This window comes from Delphinapterus leucas, chromosome 10 (assembly GCF_059928025.1).
Source record: "Delphinapterus leucas isolate spDelLeu-1000000601 "Yukka" chromosome 10, BTC_Dleu_Yukka2, whole genome shotgun sequence".
Taxonomy (NCBI): domain Eukaryota; kingdom Metazoa; phylum Chordata; class Mammalia; order Artiodactyla; family Monodontidae; genus Delphinapterus; species Delphinapterus leucas.
This window is the reverse complement of record NC_143138.1, coordinates 65,634,155-65,646,083: the sequence shown is the minus strand read 5'-3', so window position 1 is coordinate 65,646,083 and position 11,929 is coordinate 65,634,155. Positions and strand designations below refer to the sequence as shown.

Below are 11,929 nucleotides of genomic sequence, written 5' to 3'. Positions count from 1 at the left end.
GCCTGCGCCTCGCGCGCCGCTGCGTCCACTCTACGCATGCGTGGCGCGGCTCAGCGTCCACTGGAGCCAGAAGATGGCGGCTTCCGCGGTTTGCCGGGCGGCCAGCGCTGGGACGCGAGTGCTGGTGCGCAGCCGCCGCTCGGTGAGGTGTCAGCGAGAGCGCAGAGCTATGGGGAGCGGGTCTTTGGAAAGCAGACAGGGAGCGGGCTGTTAGCGGTGGCGGGTCGAGAATGGGGAGGTCGCGGGGTCAGGGCCGTGGGAAGGTCACGGCCGAGGGCACGCATGGGAGTCTCGCGGCTGGCCTGGGGGCGGAGACGGGGATCCCACCGCAGGCCTGAGAGCTAAGGGGCGATCCTCCAATCTAATCCTCAGTCCTGGTCGCCCCTTTCCAGCAGCCGGCCCTGCTGAGGTCGCCTGTCTTGCGGGGCATCGCCACCTACGCCCAGGCCCTGCAGAGCGTGCCGGAGACGCAGGTCAGCCAGCTGGACAACGGGCTGCGAGTGGCCTCGGAGCAGTCCTCCCAGCCTACCTGCACGGTGAGTGGGTCCGCTGTCGGGAGTGCACCTCAATATTGGGCATGGTCTCCTTTCCCAAGTCGGGGTGTGACCTTGGGCTCAAGTGCTCTGTGGTTTGGATCAGACTCCTCCCAGCCACCTCAGGATTGACCCTCCTACCCCAATCCCTACCCAAGCCACGCCTTGACTTCTTGGGGGCAATCCTCACCGTACCCAACACTTACTTAGCGTGTGATGCTTGCCAATCAGGAGGCCAAGTCTTTTTTCAGCTTTTTCTTCAGCAGCCCATATGAGAGAAGTGATCCTTCAATGAGGAAAATGGGGTTCAGAGACATTAGGTGACTGCCAGCCTCACGGCCCAAAGTCATAATCCCTTGCCTAGACTGGAAATGTATTGCAGAAGAAATCAACTAGAAAATTCCAGTTAAATGGATAATTTTCCTCAAAATTCACTCAAAGATAGAAATCTTGGCTAGATAAACAGAGAAGATTCTCAAGAAGCGAACCGTCTCCTCCCCACCCCAAACTTCAGGTGCTTTTATTGGTAAATTCTTTCAGTTTTCCAGGAACAAATAATGTCCTGTGATATAAGTTGTTACTGAACACAACAAAAAGTGATGGGCAACTTCCTTATTACATGGCACCTGTGTAAGCCGACCCACAGCCTGTTAAGAAAGCTTGGTAGAGAATGCTGTATTTCATGGACACTAAGATGCTCTAGATTGTAAGGAGCATCACTGTGCTCTAGTGGCAGGAAAAGAATGCTGCCAGTTATAATCAAAGGATACCATGGATTGTAAAATGTATCTTTCGAAGATGTTAGATGTGTAATAGATGTTCATGTAAAGAATTTATGACGTATGGTACGTGTATCAACATCTCTTAGGAAAGTAAATGTGAACATTTTAAGTCAGCTATGAAACAAATAGTAAATTAAAAGATTAGGTCTATGTCACCATGGGGGTGAGTAGTGTGGTTTGTGTTTCACAGCACACCAGGAGGCTATTAAGAAAATTATAAGATTCTCTCGTTGGGTGCCAAGGAGACACTTGGCAGTGTTAGGTGTCCAGCTCTGTTTAAAACTTTTTTTAAAGTGTGAACGAAGGCTACTTACGATAAAATGTTCAGTGTTTAAGCCAATAGCCTCTCCTTTAATGGCGAAAGGACACAATCACCAGAAAAAAGGCAGGGTATAATTTTTAGGAAGGAGAAAAGAAGTTGTTTTCAAATGATTAGTTGCTTGCCTAGAAGAAACAAAGAATCAACTGAAAAGTGAGGTTGAATTTAAGAATTTCCTGTGGTGATGGGACAGGTGAACGTGCCTGGTTTGAAGCTTCCCTGCGAGTCTCGATAACCAGTCAGGAAATAGAGCAGGGAGGAGAGGTGATGCAGTGTGACTGCAGTCATTCAGCTGGTGCCCTGTGCCTCTAAGCACAGGGGTCCTGCTGAGAAGTTTTTCCCCAGCGTGGGACTGTGAGCCCCTGTCTGGGGCTTGTGCTGAGTCTTGCAGGGTGGAGTGTAAGGGGGGCTGAGGTGGTTTGTTTGTTACCTTTGTTGGTGGTTTCTTGTCCAGGTGGGGGTGTGGATTGATGCTGGCAGCCGTTATGAGACTGAGAAGAACAACGGGGCAGGCTACTTTGTGGAGCATCTGGCTTTCAAGGTGAGGCTCCTAAAGTCCTGCATCTCCCCTGGGCTTAGGGCTTCCTGCTGTCCCTCCTGGGGATGCAGTTCAGAAAAGTCAGCCTCCTCAGTTATGGGTTTTAGCAGGGTAGCAGGGGAAAGAGATCTCTGGATGGCTTTTCTGGGAGGAGTCATGTGGACTTGGCCTCTTCTGAGTGAGCGCCTATCTGGTGAACCCCTGCACAAGGCCCCCAGAGCCAGAAAAACCCCAGGGAGCCATAGGAGCCCTGCTCTTCACCAGAGGCCAGGCCTGTGTTGTGTGCATGCACGGATATAGAATTGTGGATGTACACGTGCATTGTAACAAACCCACAGATTTAGTTTTTGTAAAATGCTGTGCATCTCTTGTTTATAGAAGTAAGTAGGAGCTTTCTTGAGGATGGGAACAGCTCCTAAGCCACCTCGTGTTCGCATGGAGTGGAGACTGAGTTCTTAAATGAATGAAAAAAATGGAGAAGATACGGGATAGGTGGTGTTGTGGAGCAGGAATGGGCAGCTAGCCAGGTCCAGCATCACAGTTATGTGTGTCAGTCTCAACACATTGATACGTGTGTGTGTCATTGGACAGCAGCACTGCCATGCACACGCACACATACATACACACACACTGGACTAAGGTTGAGTCCTACAGAGGCCATAGCACACACACAGAGTCATATAAATGGTATGAGGGAGAGTGGGTAGTGGTAGCATCACCTGAGCACAGGTGTGAGCTTACCTGACCATGACTGTCAGTAAGAGGAGAGGGAGTGCTGGTAAGATCAGGCTGGTATGGGAGCTCTCAGTCAAATGCTATACCCCCTCTTGGTATGGGAGCTCTGGATTTCAGGTAGCACTTGCTTTGGCCATGCCCTTCTTTCCTGGCCCCTGGATGTCTTCATTCTCTTGGTCCTCGATGCTGTGGCGTTGATTGGCTTAAGGCCTGCTAAGCACTTGGTGAGCACAGCCTCTGGGCTGTATAACCCCAGAGCCTTTGCTGAGGGAGATATCTGTGGACCAGTGGTCCTGCTGGGACTTTAGCCTGTGAGGATGGGGTCCTGGGCTCCCATGTGGCTCCTGATTTGTCCTGTTGATGTGTGGTTCCAGGGAACAAAGAATCGGCCTGGCATTGCCTTGGAGAAGGAGGTAGAGAGCATGGGGGCCCATCTTAACGCCTACAGCACCCGGGAGCACACAGCTTACTACATCAAGGCACTGTCTAAGGACCTGCCAAAAGGTACGCTGGAGGATGGGGCCGGGACACCAGTAGGACCCCAGGAGTGCAGAGGACAGGCACTCAGGAGCTCCTGGCCTGGCTGAAGAATGGGGTTACCCTTAGAGTATGGCCTTGCAACAAAGCAACCAGTGGTGTCAGGCCTGGGGTTTTGTCCTGTTACTGGTCACCAAACCTGTCCTTCTTGCATCCAGCTGTGGAGCTCCTGGCCGACATTGTGCAGAACTGCAGCCTAGAAGACTCCCAGGTTGAGAAGGAGCGTGATGTGATCCTGCAGGAGCTGCAGGAGAATGATGCATCTATGCGGGACGTGGTCTTTGACTACCTGCATGCCACAGCATTCCAGGGCACACCTCTAGCCCAGGCCGTGGAGGGGTCCAATGAGAATGTCAGGTGAGTGTTGGCTGGTCTGGGGTGGAATTCGTCCCCTCATTCTGGCATGGCCAGGCCATGTCCACATGAGTTTGTTTTTAGTTGATCTGCTGTCTGTGCTGTTTATTTTCCTAATTCACACAACTGGAGACATTTTCTATGTTGCCACATGGTCCCTGTGAGTCTTTTTTAACACCTGTGTGGTTTTCACTTGAATTTTGGGCTTTGCTTTAGGGTACGTTTCCATGCATGTCCTGCCAGCCTGAGGGAGGGTGCTCTGGGTATCCCTCCACATGGCTTCTTGTCCTCTGGTGGGATGAGCTCTGCTGTTGCCCCTCAAGAGCCCCCACCGTCAGTTCTCACCCTCCTCAGAGGGGACTACAAGCCTGTCCTGAGGTGGGATGTGAGGGGGGCCCAATGAGGGCTGCCCTCTGGGCCCCAGAGTGGTGGGTGGCAGAAATGGGGCAAGGACCAATTAATGTGTGGAGTCCTGCTTTCCAGAGAAGCCATGTCTCCTGGTCTGTCTCCTCAGCCCCGTTTTGTGTGACCCACATCATTCTGGTTTGGGAGCGGTATTGACCAATTGGCTGTATGTCTTGCAGGAAGCTGTCTCGGGCAGACCTGACTGAGTACCTCAGCCGGCATTACAAGGCCTCTCGAATGGTTTTAGCAGCAGCTGGAGGTGAGCGATGGGCTCATTGAAGCCCTGTGGTAATAGGGGGGTGGGCTGTGGCCTTGGTTACCAGGGCCAAGTCTCCCAGTTCTGACCATAGGGATCTTCCACTCCTGGGGACACTGTTCCCACCCTGTCCTTGAGGGGAGTGACTTCTCTTCCATGCTCTTTGAGGTGGGGTGGGATTCTCCTCTGCCACCGCCACTGAAACTGGCCGCCCAGGGATGCTACTCCGCTCTTTAGTACAGGCCTCAGTTGGGCTGTTGGCCTCTCCAGGCCTCAGGGTTTTCTCAGCCCCACCTGGTCGTAGGAGATCCAGGTTGTAGGCTGGTGGGAGATTCAAGGCCTCAGGCCTGTTTCTCTTGGCCTTGTCAGTGGGCAAACCAGACATTGCATGACAGATAGGAAGTGCCTTGAAGGCATACAGTGGTAGGGGCACTTTAATGGGGGACTCAGAGTTAGAGGGTAGGGAGGTGGTTGTTTGTTTGTTTGTTTGTTTTTTTGAATTGGGAGGTGCTTTTGAAGCATGTGTCATTTGAACAGAGGCTTAAAGAGAGGTGGGATTTAATTCGGTGGGGAGTGGGAGGTCTGTGCAGAGGGGAAGAGCAGTGTCACGGGCTGGTGTGTTTTGAGGCTTGCTCTGCTGCCGTGTAGGGGCCAGAGCGGAAGTGGGCAGGCGCAGGGAGTGCTTGCTGCAGGTGCCTGGTGGGGGATGGTAGGAGCTGGGAGAGAAGTGCGGGGACTCAGGGTGGCTTTTTAGGTAGACACACCTGACAGAGGAGGGGATGTGGCAGGGAGGGGACGGGAGCAGGGCCAGGGTGCTTTCCCAACTTAGGTCGTGACAGCTGACTGGGCAAGAAAAATTGATAGGAAGAACATGATTGGTGGCCTTGGGGCCAGTGAACCTCGGGACCAGGAGCAGTCTGAGCTACTGACACATCAGACTTTGTTGAGTCCAACAGGATCTGAGCTCAGGGAAGGAAAGAATAAACGGCAGAGGCACCTAGAAGGCTGTACCTGGGGGAGGCTGCTTACTACCACAGCGCCCACTGGTCAAGGCGCTATGGCAGCAAAGGCCTCCTCTTGCAGAGGTGAGGTCCAGGAGGGGTCCTGAGGCGTGAGTTTGTAACGTTACTAGTAAACGTCCCCAGCTCTCAGGGGACCCCGGAGCTAGTCACAGCCCTGCATAGCACCTCTTTGTGCCCTCTCACCTGCCAGCCCCCATAGGATCTGCTTGAGGAAGGGCCAGAGGGAGAAGGCAGGGCAGGTGGCCTTATGCCCAGGGAGTACCAGTCTTGTCCTTGGTGCTGGTGGGAATGTGTCACATGGGAACCCATTTTTAAGCTCACCATGCTGCTGCTTCCCTGTGGCTGAGGTGATGGAAGCTGTTTGACCCTGAGGTGCCTGCCCTGCCCGTGAGATAGGGTGTGTCTGTGAAGGGTCCTCTTTCCTCACCTTGTCCTGATGTCATGTCTTCCTTTTGGTGTTTCCCACCAAGGCAGGACATGGGGTCCTCTGCTTGTGTGTGATCTCCCCTACCCTGTGCCTTGGGCCCTGGCTGGCCAGTAACTCTGCTGTCTGTCTCGGCAGGGGTGGAGCACCGGCAGCTGCTAGACCTCGCCCAGAAGCACTTCTGCAGCCTCTCTGGGACATACGCTGAAGATGCTGTGCCCACTCTCACTCCCTGCCGCTTCACTGGCAGCGAGGTGGGCTGCTTGGTGGGCGGGGGTAGTGCCCTCAGCCGGGACCTCTTGGGGGCACCCTCATGTGCATGGCTATCTTCATGACTCCGGAGATGCCTCGAGTTGGCCAGGTGTCCTGTGGCTGCTGCCTCACAGGCACACGTGTTCACACTTGCATGCACACTCTCCACCCACACTTGGCACCTTTGCTGGTCACCTGGGAAATCTGGCTGTCCCTCAGCTTTGCCATGTACTGTTTCAGATCCGCCACCGTGATGATGCCCTGCCTTTGGCCCATGTGGCCATTGCAGTGGAGGGGCCTGGCTGGGCCAACCCGGACAATGTGGCCCTCCAGGTGGCCAATGCCATCATTGGCCACTATGACTGCACTTACGGTGGTGGCACGGTGAGTGCCAGGGGTGGGCATGGGATGGGACCTTGTCTTCAGGGAAGAGAGGGAGCTGGGCTGTGGGCGCTTGTACTGTGGGGTTTGGGGTGTGGACTGCAGACAGGAGGGTGGGTGCTGACCACCCTCATCCCTGGTAGCACTTGTCCAGCCCACTGGCTGCAGTTGCTGCAACCAAGAAGCTGTGCCAGAGTTTCCAGACCTTCAACATCTGCTATGCAGAGACGGGGTTGCTGGGCGCACACTTTGTCTGCGACCACATGAGCATCGACGACATGATGTTCTTCCTACAGGGCCAGTGGTGAGTGGCGGCCTAGTGCTGCCAGGGAGGTGGGGAGGGAATAGGGCCCTTTGAGCAGGACCGTGGGAGGCTCAGAGACAGCACCGTCTCTCAGGATGAATCCCGCCCCACCCCTGCTCTAGGATGCGCCTTTGCACCAGTGCCACAGAGAGCGAGGTGGTCCGGGGCAAAAACATTCTCAGAAATGCTCTGGTGTCTCATCTGATCGGTGAGTCCTGCAGCCCTGTGGCAAGGGGTAGAGTGCATACTGGCAGTGACAGTCCCAGTGTTCCTAACCAAGATTGGAAACGAAAACTTCGAAGGTCACACCGTACCCCACCACCACCCCTCTCACAGGGGCCTGGGGTTTTAGGTACAGGTGTGGGTAGGCTAGATCAACAGCCCATGGATACAGTGACAGGTGGTTGTACAAGTGAGGGTTGTGGTCTAGGTCAGACCAAGGTCCAGGTCAGCCCAGAGCGCTGGAGGTTCTGTGTGTACCGTGAAGCACTTCGGCAGCCTCTCTGGGACATATGCCGAGGACGCTGCTCCCACTCTCACTCCGTGCTGCTTCGCTGGCAGCGAGGTGGGCTGCTTGGTGGGTGGGGGTAGTGCCCTCAGCCGGGGCTTCTTGGGGGCACCCTCGCATGCTTGGCTTGGACCCACGTGGATTGGACCATGTGGACCTGTAAACTTCCCCCAACCCTTGCAGGCACCACTCCTGTTTGTGAGGACATTGGACGTAGTCTTCTGACATATGGCCGCCGCATCCCCCTGGCTGAGTGGGAAAGCCGGATTGCGGTAACAAGGGCCCCTGGGAGAGGTTCTGGAGTCTTGGCCCGGCAGACTCCCAGAGGGTGGAGAGTTGAGGCAGTGCAGACTGCTCCTGTAGGCAACCCTGGTGTCCTAGGCAGCGTCACCTGCCTCGGTGGTGTAATTGGAGGGCAGGGCAGAGGCACTGATGGCTGTAGGGATGGGTGGGGCCTGAGGAAGTCTACAGCAGGGAGAGCCCTGCTGCATTTCCCCTTTTGGTTGAGGGGCAGCTCCATGGTACGTGTGGAAGATCTTGGTCGTCTGGATAATATTGACTGGCAGAGGTGGTCCCCCGGTGCCTGTCACTCAGTGTGCCCTCTGCTTCATCCTGCAGGAGGTGGATGCCAGTATCATGCGTGAGGTCTGCTCCAAGTACTTCTATGATCAATGTCCAGCAGTGGCTGGATTGGGTGAGTGGCCTAGAAAGTCTGCTCTTTGTCCTTCGCAGTCTGTTGTCTTGGCCTCCCCTCTGCCCCTGCTCCCCCATCCCCCAGCTTTCACGGGGAGCAGCACGTTGAGGCCCCTAAGAGGCTCTGCCCAATAGCCTGGCTGCCAGGGAGTTCCTGCTCAGAAAACCTGTCCTAGCAGCTCCCTGACTCCCTGCCAAGGTGCCTCCATCAGTACCCCACACCCGCCAGGTAATGGACACCTCCATGTGTGGGGTGGAGCTCCAAAGGCCAGAGCATGAAGGGACAGGCTCAGCACCCCCTGGAGGAATGTTCTCTTCCCTCTTTCCACTCCAAGCCTGTCTTGTGCTGCTCTGGGCAGCTCTGGATGGGGTGCGGCGCAGGGCCAGGTGTCTCTGTACAGGCCAGGTACCTCACCCTGACGCCCCACCTTATCCCCACAGGGCCCATTGAACAGCTTCCAGATTATAACCGGATCCGTAGCGGCATGTTCTGGCTGCGCTTCTAGGCAGGAAGCCTGTGCAGGCAAAAGGGCGGGGCCCGGGCCTGTGGTCCCCCCAACCACAAACATACCACCTCAGTCCTTCAAACCTGTGCTGCAGATAACCACCAACCAATAAAGTCCTGTGTTGAGAACTGCCGCGTCCCTCTCTTGGCATTGGCATGGGGTCCACTGGGCAGTGGATTGGGGAGCAGGGACTTCCTCCCGGTTCTGCATCTCCTAGATCCTTCTGCCTTCCCACAGGCTGATGTGTCCTTAGCGAGGGGCAAGCGTGGGGCTGCAGCACAGAGGCCGGAAGCCTTTGATGCCTGCAGGGAGCTGAGGCCAGCTGTTTCCATTTAGCCACATGGGCGATGCTCTTAGCCAATCTGTCCCAAGAGTGAGGTGTGGGAGGCCATGGGAACTGCAGGCCCAGACTTTGCCCTGGTAGAGGTCCCAGCCTGGGAACTCAGGGGTCTCAGGTGGGAAGCCCCTTGCTGTGGGTCCTGTGCGGTCACCCTCCGGCGGACCCTCGTACCCCAGACAGACCAGGAGAGGCCAAGGAATGTCCCTGAGGGAGCCTCCTTCATATGTTTACTCTGGATTCTGGGAGGAGGATAGCCTGGGGCATAGTGTTCCCATTTGGTTTCTAACTGCTGCCTGGACAGGCAAGGCAAGAATCCTTTGCCTTGATTTGCCGCTGACTCAGGCTCCAAGAATATCCCTGAGCTCAGTGGGGCCTGAGCCCCCTCCCTAGACTTGGTCTGTCCCAGGCAAGTCTGAGCTGCTGGCCTGGCAGTCCCCTCCTCATCTCCCTGAGGACCTGGTGGAGCTCTCAACTGTCTAGTCCCCCTGCCACCTTTGGGCAATGGTCCCCAAGGCAGGTGGGCAGATAGGCCCCTGTTCCTGTGCCCCCCAACCCTTCCACAGTCAGGTTCCCTGGCATCCCAGTGGGGGAATGGAAGTGTGGGGCCCAATTTTGCTGTGAGGGAGGTGCTGCTGGCACTTGTGGACAGGGCTCTGGGACAAGGTTTCTTGAGAAGATGGCTATTCAGAAGTGCCCCAGCATCCCAGCCTTGCAGTGGCCAAAACAGCCCTCAGTTTGCTCCCACTCCACCCCAGTGCTTTTCCCTTCAGCTCTGTTTGTTGCCACAAGTTGTCAATTAGGAAATAACTGTCAAGTGCTTTCTAGAACCCAAGGCTGGGGGACTCAGGTCATCCTACTTTGTGAACAGCTGGAGAGAAGCTGCTGGACAGTGCAGAACCCTGACAGGCCCACCCCTGGATGGTTATGGACACAGCATATCCAGGCTGGGGAACAGCAAGTGCCAAGCGTGTTGTCCCAAGTTTGAGCTCCTGGAGGATGGGGCTTGATTTCTCTGCTGAGGCCAGGCCTGACTCTCAAAGGCTACAGGTGTGCTGGACACAGAGTGCTCGAGCGGGTGATCTGGTCCTAACGGACCTTGCATGCCTAGCCAGGGAATTTGATCTTTACTTTGGAGGCGTGCTGGGGGAGGTGTATTGGAAGTTAACGGGAAGAGAAGTGACTTGGTCAGCTGAGAGTTAGCCTGGGGACTCAGGGTGGATTTCTGTGCGGTTCTGGTGAGCAGCTCTGTGGCAGAGCAGATACCACAGCTATAGTAAGAGCTGGAGTGGGCTTCAGGGGATGCAAGCAGGGCAGCATCCCCAGCAGGGCTGGGGTACCACAGGGGAGGGGCAGGTTGGAGGGGGATGACCTGCCCAGCTTTGGCCACGGTTCTGAGAAATTTGGAGGTGTTCAAGACAGATGTGTGGGGCTGGAATCCCCAAAAGAGGCCCCAGTTGGAGACATGGTGCCATCCAGCAGAGGTGGTGACCGAGGCCAGAGGAGGAAATGTCCAGGGGAGTGTGGGAGGGAGAAAGAAAACTCTAGGGCCCCAGTGTGTTTATGGAGGGAGCTGGTGTCTGGGGTTGGTCCCTAACTGTGCCTGCCAGGAGGCCACACCCCTGCTCATGAGCCTCCCCCGAGCGCCAGACCTATGCTCATCCTCAACCTTGCTTCTGCCTCCAACAGCCTCCCGTAGCACGCTTTGAGTGACCCCCTCACAGCAGGCAGCCATTTCTTTTGGGGGACCCCTCATGGTTCTGATGAGGTTTGCCTGAACACCCTCTCAGCTGGGCCTCCAGTCTCCCCTAAAGGCTAGACCCAAATGTGTATGTATGTCTGCCCTGCTCTCACCCACCCTTGCTGTACAAGAAGAGGTGAGGGTCTTGCAGGCAGGGACTGCCTCTGTAATGAGAGCACGACTGGTTCTCTGCAGCCCTCACGTGAAGGACAGATTTCAAAGGGTTGGGGGGTCCTGGGACATGGCTGAAGAGACCTTGACCTAGGGAAAAGGTTCTGGGCCCTATGGATCACAGTGCTGTACTTCATGATAATTTGGGGCTGTCCCTGTAGCTCAAGCCTTATTGGACAATAGGAAAACAGGCAGTATGGATGGTTCTCACTGCCCCCAGCTCTGGCCATACCAGAGACCCGGCCATACCTAGAAGAGGACAAGGCAGACAAGTTTAACAGAAGTGCTGTCCCCTTTTGTCCCCCATTAGCCTGTGGAGCCCCTGGAGAGGCTGGGGGCCAGGCACGTTGGAAGGGGCCCTATGGCAGTGGTGAGTCTAGAAGTATTCTCCAGGCTTAAAAAAAACAAGGGACCTGCTCTTGGGAGGATCTCTCTATTTCAGTATCAACCCCTGTAATGAACACATACGTATATACAAAGAGTGTCCCTGGCCTGCAGGTGTGTTGAGGGGACTGTCCATAATCACAGAAGCCAGCTGAGGGAGACGGGTGGGAATTCAGCCTGGTTAAGGGAAGAGGAGTGAGGAAGGAGTAGTTATGAAGGTGGACACCACAGGTGGACCTTGAGGGCCGTGAGGAAGGGAGGGAGGAGCCCAGGGTGACCTCTGGGCCTGGCAGAGATGATGGGTGGAAGGGGGTCTTCAAGAAGAGTAGGTTGGGGACTTCCCTGGTGGCACAGTGGTTAAGAATCCGCCTGCTGATGCAGGGGACACAGGTTTGAGCCCTGGTCCGGGAAGATCCCACATGCCACGGGGCAACTAAGCCTGTGTGCCACAACTACTGAGCCTGTGCTCTAGAGCCCGCGAGCAACAACTACTGAGCCCGCATGCCACAACTACTGAAGCCTGCGTACCTAGAGCCCGAGCTCTGCAACAAGAGAAGCCACCGCAATGAGAAGCCTACGCACTGCAACGAAGAGTAGCCCCCGCTCACCGCAACTAGAGAAAGCCCACGCGCAGCAACGAAGACCCAATGCAGAAGAGTAGGTTGGAGGAGGGGACTCTGAGGGGCCAAAATGAGAATGTGTGGGTAGGGGAGCCTGGCTGGAGCAGGACAGGCGCACCAGTGGGGG

The 11,929-nt window shown here is 55.7% G+C and overlaps 1 protein-coding gene across 5 annotated transcripts; it reads left to right on the top strand.

Moving 5' to 3' along the window:
* Positions 1 to 20: 20 nt before the first annotated feature.
* Positions 21 to 8,677, top strand: UQCRC1 (ubiquinol-cytochrome c reductase core protein 1). Of its 5 annotated transcripts, none has more exons than XM_022573238.3 (13): positions 21 to 142; positions 393 to 536; positions 2,089 to 2,175; positions 3,282 to 3,411; positions 3,603 to 3,801; positions 4,383 to 4,462; positions 6,044 to 6,159; positions 6,398 to 6,541; positions 6,682 to 6,842; positions 6,965 to 7,050; positions 7,534 to 7,622; positions 7,969 to 8,044; positions 8,485 to 8,677. In XM_022573238.3, the coding sequence occupies exons 1-13, from the start codon at positions 74 to 76 to the stop codon at positions 8,547 to 8,549; spliced, it is 1,446 nt and encodes a 481-aa protein (XP_022428946.1). In that variant the 5' UTR covers positions 21 to 73; the 3' UTR covers positions 8,550 to 8,677. The 5 variants fall into 5 exon arrangements, with proteins under 5 accessions (XP_022428946.1, XP_022428948.1, XP_022428951.1 ...); XM_022573240.3 differs by having other exon boundaries at positions 22 to 142; positions 396 to 536; XM_022573243.1 differs by having other exon boundaries at positions 22 to 142; positions 373 to 536.
* Positions 8,678 to 11,929: the final 3,252 nt, after the last annotated feature.